The sequence below is a fragment of the Pomacea canaliculata genome, linkage group LG10 (assembly GCF_003073045.1).
Source record: "Pomacea canaliculata isolate SZHN2017 linkage group LG10, ASM307304v1, whole genome shotgun sequence".
Taxonomy (NCBI): Eukaryota; Metazoa; Mollusca; class Gastropoda; order Architaenioglossa; family Ampullariidae; genus Pomacea; species Pomacea canaliculata.
This window is the reverse complement of record NC_037599.1, coordinates 10418005-10440637: the sequence shown is the minus strand read 5'-3', so window position 1 is coordinate 10440637 and position 22633 is coordinate 10418005. Positions and strand designations below refer to the sequence as shown.

Genomic DNA, 22633 nt, shown 5'->3' with positions numbered 1-22633 from the left:
GTGCTTATTTTGATTGTGTGGATGCAACGGGTTGCGACAGCGCTGGTGTAACTTTTTGCAAAACTGTTCATTGCACAAACGGGTCCGTGACAGTCTGGTGGTCTTTATCACATCACAATCGCTTTGAGTTCTGAGACAGACCGCCGCAATCATTACTGGTGATATTTAAGCCTTATAGCTTTCTTGTTTGAACTGCGTCCATTGAAGACAGATTTAAACAGATTCAGGAGCACAGTGCATTACATGTATATGGATTTCTTTATGATATCCAAAGCATTTCTGAAAAACCAAGGAAGGACATTCTACTATCTTGCGAGGTCTTGGCAAAGGCACTAATGCACAGAGACAGCAAAGACATCGACGCGGAGGAACTCTGTTCTGAATTACAGGTTGTGGATAGAAGACTTCCCAAACCTAAAATGAACCCCAAAGAAGTCTTAACATTCATAATCCAACATAAGCTATTTGATATTGTGCCGAATGTTGTAGTGTCTCTCAGAATTTTACTGATCCTTCCAATTTCTGTTGCCAGTGCAGAACGGAGTTTCTCAAAATTAAAATTAATTAAAAACTATACGAGATCCACAATGTTGCAAGAGAGACTGGGCTGGCCACCATATCTATTGAGCATGACTTGGCAAATGCACTCAATCTGAAGGAACTGATAACTCGTTTTGCACAGCAAAAAGCAAGAAAAGTGAGGTTTTAACCATCAATTTCATGACCAGGACTAAATAAATTGCAAAATAAATGATATAACAGGGTTCACTTTTTGTGAGGTGTGTGTGTTGGGGGGGGGGGGGCGCAGAATTTTTCTTTCGCCTAGGGCGCAACATAGCCTAGCGCCGGCCCTGCTTATCACACGACGGGTATAGGTATGTGTGTTTGAGTGGAAGCTATCAGATCGTCTATGCGCGGACGTCCTGCTCACAATTCTTATGTAATTATATAGTATATCACTTACGACACGTACTGGCTTTTGTACCAAAGTATATATTATATATTCAGAGTATGGGAAAAGTGGCACTAGCAGAATATCACCACGGACGCGTATGAATATCACTGAATCACTTATCTTGATGACTGCATGCAGGGTGTATGTCAACAGAATGTATATAAATATACATTGTACCTATGAAGGGAAAATGTATAACGTACGTATAAGAAAGTTAATTAAGATGGATAGCTCTCTTCGAGAAATTTCCATGACTGATAAGCAACATATCTCAAGCAAAAAAAGAAATACTTTCAGTACAGTAGAAAAGATCTGTAAGCCAGCTTTGATCCACACAGCGGTACATATATATTTAGTTTTTGATAACTATATGAACCCTTTCAGTCGCTTTTGAAATCTGTTCACAACTTTCATTACACTGTATCCTAAACTATGCATTCAGCCATGCCTGTAGCTTGTGCTATATTGATCGATCTTCTGTCTTAATTACAAACATTTCCCGGATTTTATAGCACGGACGTCGCCAGGACCTCATACCAGACAGTGCACACACAACAAGAAAAAATCACGGATTCATGTAGTTTCCTAGGATACATTCAGGATGCACTTCGCTCCGATAACCATTACTCCACGCATACAGCCAAACATCTTTTATTCGATTAATAACTAGGATCAGAGACTAATGTGCAATCTGGTCAACTCGACCCTGCCATTCATCCATGTATGCAGTAGCTATAAGATTACAATCAATAATAATTTGGTCTGCTCGTTATTTCTGACAGCAATAATAAGTAAGCGATTCTGTCTGAATGGGAGAGAAGGCTCCGCTTTTAATCAGAAAAGCTCGGCACATTATTGACCTCCCCTTAGTCACAAACCTTTGAGACCTAAAAGCCCAGAAACATTTTCAAAATGCTACGCCGACCTTTATGTTGCATAGTAATCTCAAATGTCCTGTAGTAATAGTTCCTGCTATTCTTGCCAGTCAATCTGAACTTATCAATATAACAATGAAAGCAATTAAGAGAGAAGCAGCATTTTTTGTTTTGTTTTGTTTTTGTTTTTTTGTTTTTGCTGGTTTTGTTTGTTTGTTTGTTTGTTTGTTTGGTTTTGCTTTCTTTACGGGGAACTGGAAGAAGCCACCACAAAAAAAGACCTCGAACTAATATGGCATGCTGCTCTCTTGTGTGCTTCCTTACGCTCACTTTACTCTGGATAAAAAGGATTTAAGAGAAACAGCTTCAGTCCAAACGTAGCATAGATGAAGAGACACCCCTGTATCATACAAAAAACATAAGAAGAAATCCAAACACAAAGATGATAAAATAATAGTGTTGTTTAATTTTTTGAGGATTGCAGTTACAGCTGGATATGACAATGACACATTCTTCACTTGTGCTTTGTGCATGACAAGGAAACAATCATGTGAGCACAGCCAACGTCGAGAAACAAAACACAATTTATGATGCAAAAATTAGTCCTCTTGGAAGTGGCTGATATACCATCACAAGTCAGGGCAAACTATACGATCAAAAGAAATATATACATGCATACACATATATACACATTTATTTAACTAAAAAGTGTAATATGACAAGAAACATTCCATCTGAATGCATTCTGTTCAACAAATTCAAAGAGTGATAATTCTGCAAATGTGAATGAAATCCTTGGAGATATACATATGGTGCGGCTAGCAGTCAAATACTGAGAATAAATACAAAGATCAGTTCGCCGTGACACAAACAGACACAAAAAAAACCTTGTAACAGCAAATTTAGAAAAGTCACAATCTTTAAATAAAGATGGCTGCACAAAATGTAACTCAGTATTGGTTTATAGTTTATTTACATGAAAAACCAGGGAGTGTGTTCAAAGGAATTATCGTTTGTGCGTGTGAGGAGGTTCGATGTGCAGTAGTGTGTGTGTTTTCACACAAAAAAGAATTTATATATAGAGAGAGAGAAAGAAAAAAGAGAAATAAAGAGAAGGATGGATACAGGGAAACAGAAAAACGGAGCGGCGCTTAAAAAAAAAACATAAACAAAAAAAAAACAAACACCACTCACTTACATATTTATTTTGCTTTTAAAATAGCATGTTATGCATTCATCATCTTCCACTAGAATACATCTATAACGCTTTGGCAGACTTGCTGCATAAAATGCTGATCGAAGCTCATAAGAAAACAATATCACTCCTATGTTGTCCAATAATGTCGAGCGATCAAAAGAACATTCGTTTTGCTTGAAGTCCCTAGTTATAAACCATACTTAACACACAAGTGGAAGTTACAAAAGATCTTGAAATTGAGGAACCAAATCAAAGTTACTCAGAAATCAACAAAATTTGATAAGAGATGCTTTTCCTATGCTAACAAGTTGTCCAGATTAGACTGATGCCGTTGTCGATCGGGGAAGCAGGTAACCGAGGTAAACACAGGCACGCGAACCGGAGGCGCAGCAGTTCAATACCCGTGTATCTGAAAATTTTTTCTTGAAAAAAATTGATCGAAAGACAGTAAGTTTGAAATTGAAGTCAGCTTTTGCTGGAAACACCTCCCTGTAACTATTCGGATGACATCACCAGATGATGGTTGTTGATTGGCTGAGTAGGAAAGTGTTTCCACCTTGGAGTACTCAAAGGAACCGTTACATCCAGCCCTCCCGACATGAGATCTGAACACAAGGCCTCTCGCAGCGGTGGTGACAAGCGAGTGTTTTAAACACTACACTACCGGATCCCCGTCTAGCTGCAAATTAAATTAAAAATAGCTAATGTCAATCAAAACCTGGAAGTCAACTTTGCACATTGGCGAGAATTCAAGGCTTCTTTTTGATAATATTGTAATTTCGAGGTAAATCTCTTTTCTCATATGTGTGAATTTAATTCTTTTGTGGATTTGGCTTTTTTTTTCAAGGCGTTTTTTTTATTTATTAACTCTGACTGTGATTCAGCCACCCTTCTTATTAGAATAAACAAAAATAATGTTAACGCATGACGAAATTCACAAAGACATTGAACAAGGGTTTAAGCCTGAGGGAATTCAGACTAAAGTGAAAACAGAGGTTGAAGAGGTTGAACACTCCCCGGCAAGGAATATGTCCATTGGAAGAAAAACAGGAATTAATTTATGTAGGAAAGTCAGGGACGGGAGACAAACTCTGGAGCTTTTAGCCATGATGTTATTTATAACCACGACAATAAAAAGACACTCCTTTCCTTTCTTAAAGCTTTTCAGCCTCGGAGCTGGATTTTTCTTTTGGGACAGCAAATTTTGTATATAAGAAATAATCAAATTCTGTTCCTCATGTTGTTATTTGTTGCATATTTATTTATTTACGCCCGATTGAAATTTTCTTACATAAATAAATTTAGGATTACAATAAATTTTTACAGACATTAGTTTTAATAGCATTATACTTTAGCATCCTGACATTAATTTTAATTGAATTATAATTAGTTTTTTGACACATGGACGTATCGATGTCCCTTGAAAATATTAAAGCATTGATTAGAGTGAATGGAATGTTCCACACAGTTCTTCAATAATAGATGCCATTTTTTTTCTTCCTCTAGTTGCTCAGACCTTAGTATAGGGAAGGTAAATGTCAGTCTTTGGTGAAAGTGAAGAACAATAGATTGGTGCTCCTGACAATTTGATGCTAGCAAGAAAGATGACTGTGCTATTACTCAGGTATAATACAGAGCTGACCAGGTATAATAACATTGTTACATAAGAGCATATTATTCTGCTGCAACAGCAATTTCACCAACGACCAAGCAGCGCCATATGCAAAAAGTTATTCAGTCAGTGCATCCCAAATGTGAATGGTATGAATATATTTCACAAATGGTGTTCAGAATAGGAATGATTTGGTACCCACAAGCTTAGCTAAAGATATTTACACACAAGTTCAGCGTTGATGTTGGTGAATAAGGTATCCTGGGAGTTCAGATCGGTTTACTGTTAGGGGGAAGATGCTAACAGATTTGGACGTGAATACAATGTGATATGTCCTTATATCGTGCATAAGCTGCAAATGATGAAATTCACAAGAAAAGTGTATACACGCACTCACACACATATATATATATACATCCACAACACACGAAGCAGTAAGACCACACTCCTGAGGTCTCCATGCAAGCATGACATTTAAAGTATCCTACAGAAGATTTACAGCCCTTGTATAGGAAATCTGACTGGTTACTTGCAAGAAGTCCGTCAGCCCACAAATATTCAAAAAGATTGTATCAGTACTGGATATCTAAAATAGAATTAATAGAAAATGTAATAGTAATCTCTTCATGGTATAACCTCTGTCAATATAAAAAAGATAAAGCAGATTTTACAACTTACTTTGGTTTCGGTGTAGACATGGCACAAACAAGAAGTACTCTTCGGCATATATACATCTTTCGCTTGACCAAACATGCGTAACACGGATTATCTTAACAGTCGTACATTTATGGAATATTAGACTCAAATGAAAAGTAGCTGTAATACATGGTTCACATACAATTCCTATGTCACAATGGCGTCAAACTGAAGCTTCTTGACTGCAGACCACTGCCTTAATTTATTTCTTAAACACACTGCGTCCATTTAACACAGTGGCATCTCAATCCCTTTAGCTTGCAACACCGGAAACATATTACAGGAAATCCATCTGATTAATAAGATGGACCTTCACAGCGGGAATATGAAAGGTAAGGTTCACTTGAAGTATTTACATCATCTTGGAGGAATTTAAAAATAAAGATCACGAGGAAAACCAACATAGAATGTCTGCACATTTGAAGTTCTCGTTTTTTCACGGTAGTGCAACAGGAATAAAGCAAGTTTTCAATAACTCATCTTAGTCCTACATATACCTCAGAGATGGCTAGAGGCTGTAGACACGGACCTACATTACCTACATCAGTAAACGAGGTCCGTGGCTGAAGATAAAGTGGGTTCTTAATGCAAAAATCGAAGAAAAAATGGGAGAAAACCTCGACCGAAGACTTGTCTTGGGTCCGGAGTGCGATTACTGTGACATATAGCTTCTTGGGGAATGAGATAAAACCGGAGGCAAAACAATAAAGTAAATAACTGTCTTCTGTGTACAGCAAAGGAACCAGCCTGTCAACGCAGCTCACGAGTTTCGATCTACAGAAGTAAACAGAAACAAAACATAAAATACATGAATACAGATCATGTCCCAGAGCTTACTGGGGAGACAGCCCTAGAAGTAGCGCTAGGGTACTTCAACATATTTCAGATACTTTAACGTATGGCGTATTAGGAATTTAATTTAGGGTATCTCAAAAAACATTTCAAACTCGACTTTTTTTTATCCTTCACTGTGTTGCTCCTTTATAACTGTCCTTTATCATTTATCGCACTTTTACATTCATCGGAACAGCAAATAAAAAAAGCTAAGTAAAGAGGGAACATCATCTTTGAACACACAATTTTCTCCTGTAAAAAGAGTTCATCTACGCCATAACTAGCAGCTGCAGCTGCTATCTCGTAATGTAAGAAAATATTACTTTTCCCGTGTGCTTGCTCTGCACGACACAGTTTGGCGAGCTGAGTGCAAGTCAATGCTGATCAGAATGAGAAAAGATGAATAGGACACGAGAAGGGAACCCCACGCAGTTCTCCATTCAGTTTGAAACACAATATCTGTGTATTCCATCCTGTATGTGAAATTTCTCCTAACACCCTTTTTCATCACAAAAGTCCGAGAACTAAAGAAAATTTAAAAAACAACGTTTTGGACGTCGCAGTGAAACATTCGTCTCGCTTCACGTGACGGCTGGCGTTTCCGACGGAAGTGACGTCATTGCCCCGTGGCGTGGAGACGATGAAACAGGTCCTTGTTGATACGTTGCACCGCCGATCCCGACACGTAGCCGAAGAGGTGGCGCGTGAAGAGCTCGGCCAGAGCTGGCACGTCCTCGCGATCCAGCGCGTGGACGAAGCGCGTGACGCACTCCTCGGTGAACTGACACAGGCACAGCTGACCTCCGATGTGGCGCTGCTGCGGAGGATGAGGCAGGACGCAGCGGACCAGCTTCAGGAGGTAGGCCGCAGCCATCATGACTGTCAGACGCTCCGACATGGATACCTGGGAAAATACGACAGGACAGCGTTGCACACCTTTACTTTGTCACAGGTAACAACAACAACAACAACAATTATATGAGTTTTCCATAGCGCAGTATTTGACATAATATGAAAGTGGAATACGGTCTCTAACAAGACCTGAACTTAAAAAAAAATCAACGATACTAGAAAATAATGACTAAGCAATGAAACTTTTATACGGGATTGAAAATATGTCTACTCGGTGACTATTTACTCTCCTCCTCCATCCTTTCTAAAAAAAGACAACGTTCTCTTGTCGGTCTGAAATTTTAGTAGTGAGCATTGTGCCTATTCCATGCTTTGACTAGACTCTCCTACCAACGCATGACTTAACGGCTGAAGGGAGACGTTATCTCACGTCATTACGTCTTACGTGGAAGCTCACCAGGAGAAACCCGATAATGGGTAGGATTCTTCCACAGAGTTCAATCACGCATGAAAAGGGGAGAAAGAACTCTACACTGGGAGGATCGAAACGCAGAAAGATCAAGGCTGCTAAATTATCATAACTGAATATTTTTTTGAGATTTAGTAGTCGAGTGTATAACAAACAGTCGGCGAAACTAGGACAACGCCAAAATTTAAAAAAATCCTATGACTCATATTTAGTCTAATAGTCAGTTCTGCAAAAGCAGAACCAGAATGGAACTTGAAATGAACAGTAATGAGTCTGCTGGAGTTCCTTGACGAACTGGGGAAAAAAATCCGTGGCCTTTGTGCTGTGAAAATGGGACTCCGTCATCATCTTCTAAATCAGGAATAAAAAGTGAAAAAAGTATCTAATAAACTTCTTGTCCGGGGATGCAAATGTCAAAATTCTTAGCTCGACAGCTCTAGGTAAATGAAGTTAAAAAATGTAATGGAGAGAACAGTCATCATTATGACCATCATTATCATCTTCTCGGGTATTGATGATGCATGTCAAGAAAGAACGCTGTGTCACTAGGTTGTTAAAGCACTAATCGAGAATCTGCCTTTAAAAACTCGTTAAAAACCTCTGAACGCTTGAACAAATGGTTTTTGACCTAGTCTGGGAAGTAGGCAAACGGACCGACAGGGTCGCAGGCAGGCAGGCAAGGATAGAATGATAGAAAAAATGGGAGAAAAAATGGCTAGTTAGGCTGGAAATACAAGCAAGAGCGGCGTGCTCATCTATGCATGGCTACGCCTTTCGATTGATCCCGAGGTCATTATTATCAACTTATAGGCAGGACTGCGGAAGGAGAAATAAAGTTTCTGAGAGTGTTTGGCTGTTCTTTCTTTCATTTCCTTGAACCCAACAGGAAAATTGTGTTCGAGAGCCAGGTTGAGCTAAAAATAAAAACAAACAATGAAAAACGCAATGCCATTAACATTTAATTTTTTTTTTTTGCTTTTGTTGAGAAAAAGAGGGTATACAGAGGACGACGACGATGATGATCTCCATGACATCATATAGGGGTGGCGCTAGATGTTTTTCAGTTGCCTTCATTCGCCATCAACTTTAAAAATAAATATTTATTGGTTATATTCTATATATTGTTCTTTATAGTTCCGTTTTGTACTGCATGGCACTTGGTATAGTTGGTAAAGATATACATCATGGATGTACATAACAAACAAATTAGACACGTCGAGTTTCAGGCTGACATCTAGCTAATTAAGTGCTGCACACGTTGCTTTTTTTTCTTTTTTTTTTTTTTTTTTTATTATTATTTTTTTTTACCAAAACTCAATCCAACGCTTTGCCTGGTGACGATGAATCGTTAGGCGTGGGAATCAACGATAAAGGACGACACATCGATCAACGGGCGCGAGGACCTGCGTCATCAGTTCGCGCAAGGAACTGGAAAGATCGGCGTTTTCAAAATGTCAGCACGGTAATCAAGTCGTTAACATCGCCGATCATGACACGATTCAAAGAGGTGTGAAGGGCCCGCCAGGCTGAGCATCTCTCGTCCGACCGCCAGGCAACGCATGCGAAGAGAGACTACTTGAACTTCTTGTGAACCTCTTCTTTATAGAAGAATAAAAGGAACACGGAAAAGCTCTAATTGCTCTGTCCTTTCTGCGGTCCTTACAAGTTAGCTTGCTTTACCTGTATGTTGCGAGACTAACTGAAACCTCTTCATCTCTTGCTGGCAAAATAGGGGAATGGGAGGGGTTGTGTGACGTAATTGAGCCCGTTAACGACAGAAGATGAGATGCACGGGAAAAAGGCCATGAAATGCATTTGAATGACAGGATATTTCTAACAAGCAGATATTTTATCTTTATTGCAAATTTTAAGAGACTGCTCGTTTGCTAAACTTACAGTCATACCTCACCCTCGGGAAAATGTCTACCAAAATATGCATAAAATCTCAGCTCAGTATTAAGCCATTCGCATCGTTTTGTGTCACGTGCTCTTGTATTCATTAATAAGATTTTTTTTAAAGGTTTATAATTTCTCCTTATGCACAGTCCCACAGTTGAGATCGTTTAGCAAAATCCCCAGAAGGATGCAGATACACTGATACAGGTAACACCAGACTTCACCTGGCCAGGTACGACTTGTCACGAGTGTAGAACTCCACCAGCCGCATCAATTTGTCCCAGTCATCTTCTAAACAGGTGAACAACAGCAAGTCCACGCTTCTCTAAATAAATAAATGTGTCAGAATATTTTCAGGTAAAATAAAAGACATGCGTTATGATAATGACCTATTAATTATGCCATGTACAGTACATGGCAACTATATCATCCCTCCTTTACTGTCTCTTGATTATTCGGTCCTACCAATTACTTTATTGATGAAATTTTGTGGTTACTGTCTGTTGCTGTTCTGTGTCTTCACTGTCTTTTTGTGCTTCATCGTCGCCGAAGCCCATCTTTGTGTTCCTTCATGTGCTAAGTTTTTATATCGGGTGCTGAGGTGATGTTGAGCGTGATTCTGCGATATATTATATTGCAACAATCGCATATTATTATTATTATTATTATTATTATTATTATTATTATTATTATTTATTATTATTATTTATTATTATTATATTATTATATCATCATCATCATCATCATCATCATTATTATTATTATTATTATTATTATCATCATCGATGATTTTTTCTGAACGTAGAAACATAAAATCAGCTTACCACACAATCTGTGAGATCAAAGTAAACAAAATAAACCTGCTAATCGTTAAGGAGAAGTCATGAATCAATTTCTAAACAGCAAATAATGACATTATTTTTTTGTATCAAATGGATTGAAATGTGGCCAACATCGGACTGAAAGCAAACAGACGGGACATGGTGGTCAGCATTTCTGTTCTCACAGATGTTTGGCGAGTTACAGATTTTGCTGTCTTCCCAAAGGATACCGCAAAGTTGTTGGCTCTGACATGACCAGCTGTTGTCAGGATAGGACGACCTTCGCAGTACAGCAGCTGATTCATCTTCACACAGTTCTGGACCAGTATTCTAACTATCTAAAAAAACAAATTTTTAAATGACAGAATTATCTAGAGAATACAAAGGTTAATTTGAATTTTACTGCATTTCCATCATATGATTAAGTTGAAAAAAAAGCCAGTAAGCTTTATCAACCCTGAACATAATTTCGAACAATCTAACTTGAATAACTTGTAAAATATTTTAAATTATTATTATTAATATTTTTCCACGTCCTAGCCTAAATATACACTCATGTACACAAAGTACACTAAATGTGCTTTGAACATACAAGCATGTGGTCCTGAAGCGCTGGCTCGACCAAGTTCCATATGCACAAGCATGCAAACATTACAAGCATTACAGCCACCAACTTCTCAGGATTAGGGTTCTGTCAAACTTTAATGGAAATCGTCATTGACACTTAACAGAAGACCGATGAATAACAGCCGTGGAATTGGCTTTAATGAGGACATTTTAGTGATGGAATGCAATCACATCGAGCGATCGAGGCTAAAAATAGTGTCTCATAAAAGCTGATTATCCAGTAACACTTTTTGCTATTTTTTTTAACTTGTTAAATTTTTTATCTTCTTTTTTTGTTAATTTTTTGTTCAGGAAAGAGGGAAATAGATTTTGTGCCTTAGAACTGGCTTTTGGAATGAAGACCATACATTTTATTTCCAAGCTTAATTTAAAGATAAATTAAAAAGAAGCAAAAAAAAAAAAAAAAGAGAGAGAGAAGGCTTTCAACCTCTCTAAACATCTTGAAAGGTCAAGGTGGTAAAGGTCGTTGGGAAGTGGCTCACTGTCCCGACTCTGTATATGGAGTCAGATTTCTATTCCCGCCAGTTGGGGAAAGTTTCCTTCGCTACAAGAGTAACGAACCGGCGCGTCTCTCAGTTCGGAAACCTTCCTATCAAAATGCACTCGCACGGTCTGATAATTATCCTGTATTTCCGGGCAAGTAAAAATGCTAAACTAAACTCTAATTTACTACATCTGGGCACCGTTTATAGGATCAAGTAATAGTGCGCTTTTGGTAATAAACCAAATCACATTGATGCGACGATCGCCATTAAACCTCAATTTCCCTGCCTCTCTTGTCGAGATCGTTCTTCTCGTATTCCTATTGTTTTACTTGCCGGCCTGGGCTGATATGCCTATTACCTGGCTTCTGAGTGCAGTGTTCTGTACCAATCATAGTTCAGAACCATCCATTGAAACCGTTTCAGACTTGCACTCGTGTGTTCTGTTTGTGCAAGCTCTAAGTGTGTTTTTGGAAGCTGGTGTGGCTCAACGACCGCTAAGCTTGAATGTTCGCAGATTAGCCTCGACCATGTTAAAAAGAACACGTGAACACCATTCTAAAATTATGTGGAAAAGTGTTCTGTATATGGTTTCTCTTTTACTTCTTTCTTTCTTTCGTTCTTCTCACCTTCGACAGCCAGTATCGACGGCGCCATTTCAGCAGGTAACCAAAGCTGACAATCCCCAAGGGAAACACGAAGACCACCAGACGTACTGGAAGGGCCACTAAAAAAAACAAAAAAAATATCAAATTAGTTTAAGTTCACCTGAGTGACATCTGGGACTGATGCTGGGTACACCGCTGGTCTTAGGTGCACATGCACTACTAATAACCCCTAAGGTGGGCTCAAAGCGCTTTAGTAAGGCAACAAGATACAGTTATAATAACTGTTAGGAGCACATGACTGTCAGTTTAGAAGCCTTTTAGCTTCTCTAGGTCCACTATATGTATGACATAGAAAAAATGTAAAGTACAGAACAAGCTCGAAGAAAAAGGAGAGAGGAGGCACAGGAAAGGGGAGACTATGACGACAAATAAAAATGTCAGGGGACACAGCTCTCATCATCAAGCAGATTAGTCAAATCATTTGCTGGCTTCGTGACGGTTCTATGAACTGAAATCCTAAGTGAAGGCGGAAGTTGGAAACTCCACTGGAGCCTATTGAGCAAACCACGTTTCTGTCATCATAAACGTTTTCATTGTAAGCGAAATAGAAGAGAGAGAGATAGAGATAGAGATTATGTATTTGTTCAAATTTGTCAGAAAGCATCAGTGCGATCATAGTTTCACATTCATTTTAGGACTGACAGCTCAGCTGTATTATCCTGCAGAGAATGATTAATGAACCCTTCCTGGGAATGGGACTCTTATTATGGCACAACGGACCAGATTTTTTTCAGTGAATAAAATTATTTATCTGATAACCTTCATGGTTCTAGAAAGTCAGACCCTTTCGAAGAAAACGCACGCATGAAGGGACGACAAGTTATTCTGTGAATATTGCATTGTCTTTTAAATTTTTTCTTCAACATCGCTCAGTATGGATCTTTCTTTTGAAATGTATAAAGTATATACCACTAAATTAATTTCTGTGAACATCGTGAAGAGAGTTCCCACCATGCAGACAGACATTCGCACGAGTATGATAGCAAAAATGTTTCTGGTGCATAAAACTTGAATCGCAAAAGAAACTCTTGGTCTTCCTTAAACTACAGATGTATCTCTTGGAGTTATTTCATATCAATCAGTGAGAAGAGCAACAAACACTAACACTCCTATGACATTCATTTCTGTCCATCAGCATCAGGTCTGCACAACAAACGAAACTGTTCCTACCCGAGCATATTCGCGGAGAAGGGAAGAGAGAGAGAGGAAGAGAAATATATCCAAACAACATCCACTGAAAGGATAAATCTGAACTCGAAGCAGCCATCTGCATTTTTATCTCCTACAAACAAGAGTTGCGGCTTCTCATCCTGTGATTGTGTTGTCAACGTTCACACAATCACAGAAAATCCGTTGGCTGTAAGCTTCGCGTGCCCTGCGTGATTCATTGCAGAAAGGATTTGTCTTCCCCTTCCAGCCTCCACCCTGTGCACTTTTACATTTCACTGAAATCCCGAGAAGCATTCACGCTGATGATCCAGAGTTACAATGATGCTGACTGTGTGTTGGTGTACTTGTCCGCTCACTGAACACCCAGCGCGCGCTACTCGGTCACGTGACCTTTATGATCTTTTATTTGTTTATTATTCTATTATTCTCTCACCTCTCGCTGCCTCCTGCCTTATCATTATTTTGTTATCACAGCTTTGTTTCTGAACGCATAAACCTGGTGCAAGTGGACTTTTGTTGTCTTCCTGTTATCACAGATCACTTGGTATGTATTGGAGGAAGGCTAAAAAAAATGTGTGCGAGAGAGAGAGAAAAAGATAAATAATTAAAAAAAGACAACAACAGTTCTTATTTACGAGGGTAAAGAAAGCAAAAAACTCTTTCTTTTACCTCTATCCCTAGTTCTAATTAGGGTAGAAATACTTTAAGCTGTAAGCTGGCAAAATAATTAAAAGATATAAAAAAGAAGAGTTGTTGAAATAAATGAATCGAAGGTTGAAGAGACTTCGACTTCTTCATTCAGAGTGCGGTTCACTGAAGAGGACTTAATGAAAACAGTGGTTAGAAAGACATCCAGCAATCGGGTAATCAATGGACTTGTTCTTGGGGAGGGGACAGAAGAGAAGTTCGTGACAGATAAGAATAGTTGCGTGCACAGATTCTTTGTTGTGTGGCCCTGGGTCAGGGTGGTTAGCTTGGCATGGAGGTGTGCAGTCACGTGGCATCCCTGTCACCACTACATCCTTGATCCTCACATCAATTCTGCCAGGGAAGGACAAATTAATGGCGGGCGTTCATGTATGTGACATTTAATGTGCGAGAGAGCGAGAGAGAGAAAGAAAGAAAGATTTATGTGTGTTTGGAGCGTTTGGTGTGTGCGTTCGCGCGTGTGCAGATGTGTAGGTGTCGGTGTTTGTGTGGAGATCATGGTGCCAGCAAGAGATTGCCTATGGATGACCCGGTCTGTCTACATATCCAAAATCCAGAAGAATTTCCGCCCGAGAAGGAAGTGACGAAATACCCTGCGGGTTTTGTTTCACGCAATAAAGTCAGACCCTATAATTTAATATTCATGTGTAACCTGCTTGGAGGTTTTTCCGGTATTGATCTCCAATAACACAGAGCTGGACAAAGTACATGTTCTTTTCATCTGCCAGTGCAGCAGTAATTTTGCTCTATGTGTCAAAGCACTCGTTACATGTAGAGTGTGTGTGTGTGTGTGAATGTTTTAATCACCAATGACAAAATTCACGGTAAACCTGATGCTTTCACAGAAAAAAAAAATTCCGATATTCTCCTGATCAGCAAGATACAACAGGTGTCCAGTTCTAGAAAATTGTATTAAATAACACATTTCTAAAAAAAAAAATCTGTATATCAGTTCATAAAAAGCAGATATAAAGCGAAAATTCTAATATACCCCAAACTGATTTTCGGCTAGTATTACATTCTTTAGCATTACTGTGGTAAACATAAGAGACTTTATAACTTGATTTATACTACCATGGTTAAATGGAGAGAAGAAGCGAAAAAAGCTGAAAATAAATAAGTGATTAAATAGCATCCAAAAATAAATGGTCAACACATCCCTGACAATGGCAAGGGGGTAAGAGTCAATGGTAATATCTTAAGGTGCCTCAAGGCAAAGCACTGCATGATGATGATGATGATGATGATGATGATGATGATGATGATGATGATGATGATGAGGAGGAGGAGGAGGAGGAGGAGGAGGAGGAGGAGGAAATTTTTCTGCAAGTGACTCAGGATGGCCTTGCTCAAGACCAGATGTGGTCTAAGGACATCTTCTCCTAATACTCTCCTCATGTTCCTCAAGACGACGCCCACAGATGATGATAATGCTTTCAATATTGAGAACATTTCATTCTTTCTCTCCGTCTGCAGTCTGCGGCATTCCGCTTTTACGGCGCCAAAAGTGAAAGGTCAAGGACTCATCCCACAAAGAGCCACCGGTAAGCGATTCATCATGTCTAGGATAGGACATGTGGAAGATGTATGCCAAACCTCTCTTTTCACAGTCTTTTACATTCCCTTAAGTAAAATTCAGGTTCTGTTATGCATAATGAGCAGACGCGCGCGCGCACACACACACACACACAGATGACTCACTGTCTATATTCTGTACTAATATGAGATCCACCCTCCCCTCCCCCAACATTTTACCGGTACCATACGGGGATGCTATGTTCAACCATCGTTGCAGCCTTCAGCCATTTCTAATGGTAATAACAGAAAACTTGTAACCCCTTTTTTGTTCTGTAGACTATGCACAAAGAACCAGTTCCTCAGAACACGCGTTTGTTCCGGTGGAAAGGGGGGGGGGGATTGGTGTTTTACGCCGTGTCAGCAACTAAGTCTATATTACGGCAAGCAACCAGCCCTGTAAACAGATGCCACGTGCAGAGAAAGAACAGCGTGCCCGAGACGAGAAATGAACTCTGGGCAGCCAACCTTCACTGTATTGGTGACAGGCGCTAACCGTTGCGCCACCGGGCCGCTTGTTCCGGTGGAAAAAGAGAAAGAGATCAACCATTCTGCAATACACATACGTGTGTTGGAGGACGCCCAAAGGAGACCGCCCACTTCATGAGAAATGTTTTATAAGATTTAGAAAAAGCCATTTAGCAATTCTGTTCTTTCTAAGCGTGTAAGCTCAAAAATGGCGGCGCAAACTAAGGCGTGCAAGTCTTGGAAAATTGCTTGCAGCTTGAGGGCCATTATGTTGCAAAATGCTGTGGGATATGACAGATGTGAGCGACCTTTGACATTATTCTCATTTTTATTCCATGGAAGCAGTGGATTTTTACTTCTTATAATGCTTGTGAAAAATGCCGTTGTAATGTATTAGTCGTTGTATGTAACATATAAATTAGTTGGAGAAACACACTCCATGTAGTTAAAAATATGTTTATGAAATTTATTGTATTACCTTTCTCAAAATTTAAATGTACAGGAAATGACACACCTTTTTTGTTTAACTAAAAATCTGCCGAAGCAGGCTACAGATGACATGATCAGTATCGCTAGCTGTGACTTCAAGGCAGGATACACAAACAAAAACAAAGTTTCTCGAGAATCATCCAGGGATTGCCAGGGTTGTTCCCACCCAATGTTCTTACAGCCTAAAAAAGAAAATAACATTTCCTTCTTTTACTGAGGAGGTCCGTTATGTGCGGGGGAGCTCTAACCGTCAACCTATGACGTCAAACGGGAGAGTAACACGATTTGATGACGTCAGACATCGTTATGTGAGTCATGGCCAAAGGCCCTCGAAAACGGCCGATCAACAAGCCTGACATAAGATAAACAGAGGTCGTGGGAGGAACGGGAAGAGAAAGAAGGCAATGTGCTCGATATCGTGGACATGGGCACGTGACGTGGGTAGGGTAGGAGGGGAAGAGTAACAAAGCTGGAGGCTGCAGCGAGACTAAATATAAAAAGAAGATGGTAGAGATGCTGAATGTGACGTCAGCAAGCAAAGATGACTGGGTTGAGGTCAATGTCAGGGAAAAGGTCGCTTCTGAAACGAGGGGTTGTTTAACCGAAGGCAGAGAGGGAAAAGGAAATGCATGAACTAGCGCGGAGGACCAGGCATGCTTGAAGAATGACAGAGTGTGTTTGTAGACAGTCATGTTGCAGGGGTAACATTCCTTGGGATTCAAGGACTAGTGGGGTGCACCTCCCCAGTCCCCTAACACACAGGGCGGCGTGAACCCAAGAGTTGGCGGAGCTCAACCTTTACAGGCTGTTTGATAGTGATAGCAAGCATCAAAAGAGTTCGCCACTGTGAGGTTTTGTTCCTTCATTTTGGTCTCCAAAACTTCTCTTACTTCCTCTTTAAGAAGAGAGATCGGCGCCGAGAGAGAGAGAGAGAAAGAGAAATAGAGAGAGAAAAACTCATTGATCAATTCTTTATTGCTCCAGAGAGAGCGTGAGCATCTGTCAAAGTAACTACAAAATGTCTTAAAACTGCAGTAAACAATCCAATTATAAACAAATCTAGTTATACTTCACTCTATGAACACGTGCCAAGAACTCTACACATAAATATACGCATACTCCCTTTAAAACACAAATTTAGGAATATGTTCACTCACACAAACACAAGACCCCTACTCATACACCCTTACCCTAAATCTTAACATCTTTTATGAAGATTCATTACATTTTAAAAGAGAAAACATCCCTACGGTCATTGGCCAGCAAAACAAAACTTAAAGAAGTGATATTATGTTCTCCAACAACCAGAGATGAAGTATTTGGGGCTTAGTGGGTTTTTATTAAAGCGGGTTTTATGTGGCGTGCCATTCTCTCTGGATTCCATACAGAGGAGTGAGAGTTCGAAAATTCTGGCCCAGTACAAATATCAATACAATGTCAACTGATGCTGTTTGAACAAAGCTATCAAAGGCCACTCAGCCAAGCAGACTGACAGATCGACATACAGATAGTGATGCCTGATTCTGGACCAGCAGAAACAAGAAAGCCAACAAAGGGCAGATGACCGCTCTAGCGCTCGTGCTGGTCAACATCTCATCGAAAGAGGAAAAGAGTATTGAGATTGAAAAGGGAGAAACAGCTTTAACGAACGCAGTCATTAAGTTCGACAAGCCTGATAAAAATTCACTCTTCCTCAAAGACTCCGAAATTACAAAAGCCTGAAGACAAAAAAGTTTATGGGTCTCATGACAGTTTGTTTCACAAAACGTCGATTTTCATTGCCAGTAACAGCAGCCTTCGTTTCAGCAGGAGACATTCAGCAAGAAGAAATTAAAAAAAGAAAGAAGAAGAAGGAGAAGAAGAATAGAGTGATATTTCTGCTTTTGGAAATGCATCAAACTGAGCGACCAGCACTCAAGTCTTTTAGAAGCAACTGTAACCGACTGTCTAAGATGACAGGTATAAACGGATTGTAATATTCTGCAGCAAGAGCTTTGGTTCTGTCATAGGATGGTGAAACCTTTATCATTTACTGCTAGCTGCTAAACATAGAAACTACATTAGATGGATTTAATATGTTATTCGCAAGTCAGAGACAAAATCTGGACAGACCTCGGTAAAAGCTGAGACGGAGACAAAATCAACCACACAGAACTACACTTCACACCTGCCTCCATGTCTGCTTTTGGACTCTCTATCTCTCACGCAAGCACGCACACACACACATACTCTCTTGGAGAAGGACTCGGCATCAACTTTCGACAGAAACACCTGGTAAATTAAAAAAAATTGAAACCTGCAAAACTCGTTAAAAGCTGTCGCCAACGTTTTTCTCATTAAATTCGTCGGATGAAATCAATACTGTCTTCTCCTGATTCTTTTTCTTTATCTTTCTCTCTTTTGTTAGTTTAGCAGAAAGGACGCTGAATGACTGACATATTCGACAGCAAAGAACGTGAAGGTAGAAGAAAGAAAGAAGTCATAATAAAAGGAACGTAGATGACCCCCGGTGACCCCAACAATTTTTGACATTTTTGATACTTTACTGACATCGAAACATTGTATAGGGTACCAACTGAGTGAGTGGAAGAAGAACACATAAATATTAATTGTTTGACGGGTTTGTATGTAATCAAATAAACAAAAGCCACAGCGGAGGTCATGACACTAGAGTGACGTGGCACCGCTTTAACGGATTTAACGCATCACGATGATTACAGGTGGAATTTACAACAGTATATCTCATAAACGACTGTGCTCAAGACTCTACAGTTTACGAAAAAAATTCAAAATACATTATTTTGTGATAACATTACTTCTGTTTGTGATGTTCCCAATGGTCTCCCTTACAAAGACCCCCAACCTCGTCCCACCCCTACCCTCAAGAGACCTGCCCCGCTCTCACTTCCAGAGTTGTCGTCGACTTGCAGGACGAGGACGGTGATGAAGGCGGGGAGCCAGAGGGCCGCGGCCATCAACAGCGCCACCAGCGGCTGCACGCACAGCACCCACGGCAACTTGTTGCTGCCGCCCAGCACCGTGGACACGTTGTGCACGATGGCGCAGTACTCCGGACGCTCCAGCTGCAGAACAGAGGTCAAAGGTTATTCTAGTTGCCGTCGGTCCAGCACTCAGGTCTTGGAATTTTTACATCTTATCCTTTCCGATCTTAAACGCTGAAGTGATCGCTACTGTCGGACAGGAAATTGAATAAATATTGAATATTATGACAATATTCACTCGATTTTTGTTGTTTTATTGATATGTATAGGATAGGTCTGAGTATTCTTCCTTTTGTTTTAATTTTCCAGCATCAAATCGTATTCAGAATGTAGTATCACTTGGCCAATAAACAAATTCTTATTCTTATTTTTAATTTAGTGGTTATGCTTTTTGTAATTGTTGCGACGAAGACGACTAGCACTTCCACCATGATGATGATGATGACAAAGACAACGATGATGATGATCGTAATGCAGTACTTCATTTAGCAATCAGAAAGAGATCGGAGATGGCTCAAATAAATAGTAAACGTTATTTTAAAAAAAAAATCAATTAAAAATCTCTAGCTGATAAATAAAAAACCCAAGAAAATCGACCAAACTGAACACCGTATTAAAAAGTATGCAAAGACTAATTTGAAAATACATGAATATATCACAAAATAAAAGTAGGGGAAAGACGCCGGTAAGTCTGATTTGAGCTCGCAAATACTGGGGTGGGGTTCGGGTAGATAAAGCTGAAGATAACAAAAACCCCATTGTGCTTATCCTATTCGAAAAATGTTAACAGTTGATATTACAAAAGCGCCATCTTCTCTTATTCCTCGTCGTCATTTTAGATCCCCCTAAAATAAAATAAAATAAAATAAAATAAAGCACAATTCTGAATTGTGAGGTGGAAGAATTGTGAGGCTGTCTCCTCAACTCCTTGGGCCGCCTGAGTGGTGCATCTCGGGAGATGCAACACTAAAGACAAACGAAACGGAGGAACTATCACAAGGCAAGATGGGAGATATTGGTGTGACGAGAAAACTGAACATCGGATGCTTCATCAAAGTGGACATAACTGTGAATGCAACTGGGCGATCTGCCTGGTATTAAACCGAGCGGATGCCCCAAAATGCATCTTGAGCAATCGTTAATGTCGTCTGAGAACACCCGGAGGACAGTAAAGAACTGGTTGCTTTTTAAAATTGCCAGACGTATTCCACTTGTTTCAAGCCAAAGTAAAATAATGTTTTCCTCATGAAGAAGAATGAAAGGAAATATGAAATTAGAAAGGAAATAAATCTTAGCTAAACTTGCATCCTCATGGATACAATGTTCGCCATGAAGTTTAGTCATGAAATTCAGCTGGGAGATTTTCTGGGGAAGGTGGGTAGGAGGGTGGATCTTTTCTTTCTTGCCAGAATAAAGGAATTCTGGATCTTTTCGATAAAAGGAAAAACAAAATGCTATTATTCGGTATCTGCGAAAATTACTCGAATGATTATCACAAAGTTTGGGTAGACAGGGGCTGCTGTTCACTCAGACATTAGGAAACAGAGTGTTTGCACTTTTAAGACAAAGATACCCTTTAAACAGACCTTAAAGCGGCAATAATCACTCATGTATGCGAGCTTTATTAAAAAGCGAAAGATGTGGCTTGAAAGCTTTCGCCTTCCTTTCTAAGCATCTTCCCTGAAATCGAGTAAAGGTTGACTTGAGCCATCAGGAGATAATGTCATAGGCTTTGTTTAGTGCACCGGGGAAGCTGTCTACTTACATTAATTCCGTTTGATTTCAGGCTAGGAGGAAGTTCGTCGGAGGTGTCCACCACCTGGAGGTAACTGTCCCAGCCAACCTTGACCGCCAGGGTGCACTGAGCCAAGGTTTGCCCGTTCACCACACCTACAACAAAACTGTGTAGATATGAAAGCGGTCGTGATTTAAAAATCAAAGAAAATATTAACGAGAACGAGGCTTCAAAATTTCGGTGAAAGTTCAGAGAAAAATGATTCAAAAAGAAGGATAGGTCCAATAAATATAACGATGGTACGCGAAGTGACAGAAAGATGTGAAGGATAATGGGAAGGCAGCCATAATGAGCCATAAATATGTCAGTCGTCAGCGACATGGCAGAATTATGTCTATGATAATAGGAAAGCACTAGATAATGACCGATAAATATGCCAAGGGCAAGAAATGTTAGAGAAAGAAGGATGCAATAATGGGAAATGTAATATAGAAGCAAACTCGCAATAAACGTCAACCAAACAGCTTCACCATCCAAACAGGAACAGTAAAGTTAGTATCTATTGAACCTTTTACTTGTAGGTAGTGTATAGGTTTAAATGGGAGACCAACAGGGAACTAAATCACAGTTTTTTAAACTTCATTTTTCAATGTGTTTACTTGATTAAACCCAATTTTGACACTAATGAAAATGTGAAAATAGTTTCCTGAACATAACCGCGCATACAACACAGCAAAAAGATAATTTCAAACAATTAACTAGGTGATGCTGACACTAAACCCCTCTCCACACGTCATCGATGACCCCCAGGTCACCAGAGATGTCATCACACGTTCACACTCATCTTTTTCCAGTTCGTGAAGAGAGGATAAACACGTTTCTAATTCCCATCCGTGAAGCTGCGAGGGCAAACAGGTCCTCCTGACCTGAGAGGGAGGAGCAAAAAGGTCAGTCAAACTTTTCCAAAGTCAAGCCTGTAATCGAACTGGGCAGAAATATTTTTTAAATCCAAAAGAAGACATGGTCGATCGAAGCTATCTTCTTTGACATTGTCGAGATCTCTGGTTCTAATGTTCGGTCTGAAGATTGTCATTTCCAATGAACGTGAGTCTCACACTAAACACAAATATAAACAAATATAAACTATCCGAGACATACTGAAGAGCGGCAGGTCTGTTTATTCATGTCTGTTAGGTCAATAAATGGAGAAATACGTCAGATGGACAGCCTGTTGGGTGTGGTTGACTGGGGTGGCTAGACATTGCAGATGACTGACCAGCGATGCAAACGAGAGGGAAGTTTATGCGGTCACACTTCTTGTTTCTCACGTGACGATCAATACAATCAGTGCAAAGGTTGCAGAACAGCGGTTGGAAAAGAAAGAAGGATGGAGGAAAGCCTGTCGATCAAAGAAAATATGGAGAGAAAAGAAAAGGAATGAGGAAGTTAGGGGTTGTCGGTTGGACGCGGTGATCAAATAAGAGATAATGACTAGAGTGCT

At 39.8% G+C, this 22633-nt stretch overlaps 1 protein-coding gene across 5 annotated transcripts in view; it reads right to left on the bottom strand.

The window, feature by feature from the left end:
* Positions 1–1898: 1898 nt before the first annotated feature.
* Positions 1899–22633, bottom strand: part of LOC112574230 — a 74731-nt gene continuing 53996 nt past the window's right edge. For 4 of the 5 annotated variants that reach the window (XM_025255137.1, XM_025255141.1, XM_025255139.1 and 1 more), the window contains 7 exons: positions 21163–21287; positions 19301–19478; positions 11947–12044; positions 10439–10546; positions 10212–10247; positions 9616–9712; positions 1899–7079 (listed from right to left, as the gene is read on the bottom strand). In XM_025255137.1, the coding sequence (XP_025110922.1) occupies positions 6787–7079; positions 9616–9712; positions 10212–10247; positions 10439–10546; positions 11947–12044; positions 19301–19478; positions 21163–21287 (935 nt within the window). In that variant the 3' untranslated portion in view covers positions 1899–6786. The remainder of the gene's footprint in view (positions 7080–9615; positions 9713–10211; positions 10248–10438; positions 10547–11946; positions 12045–19300; positions 19479–21162; positions 21288–22633) is intronic. The other variant, XM_025255142.1, reaches the window with a different exon arrangement.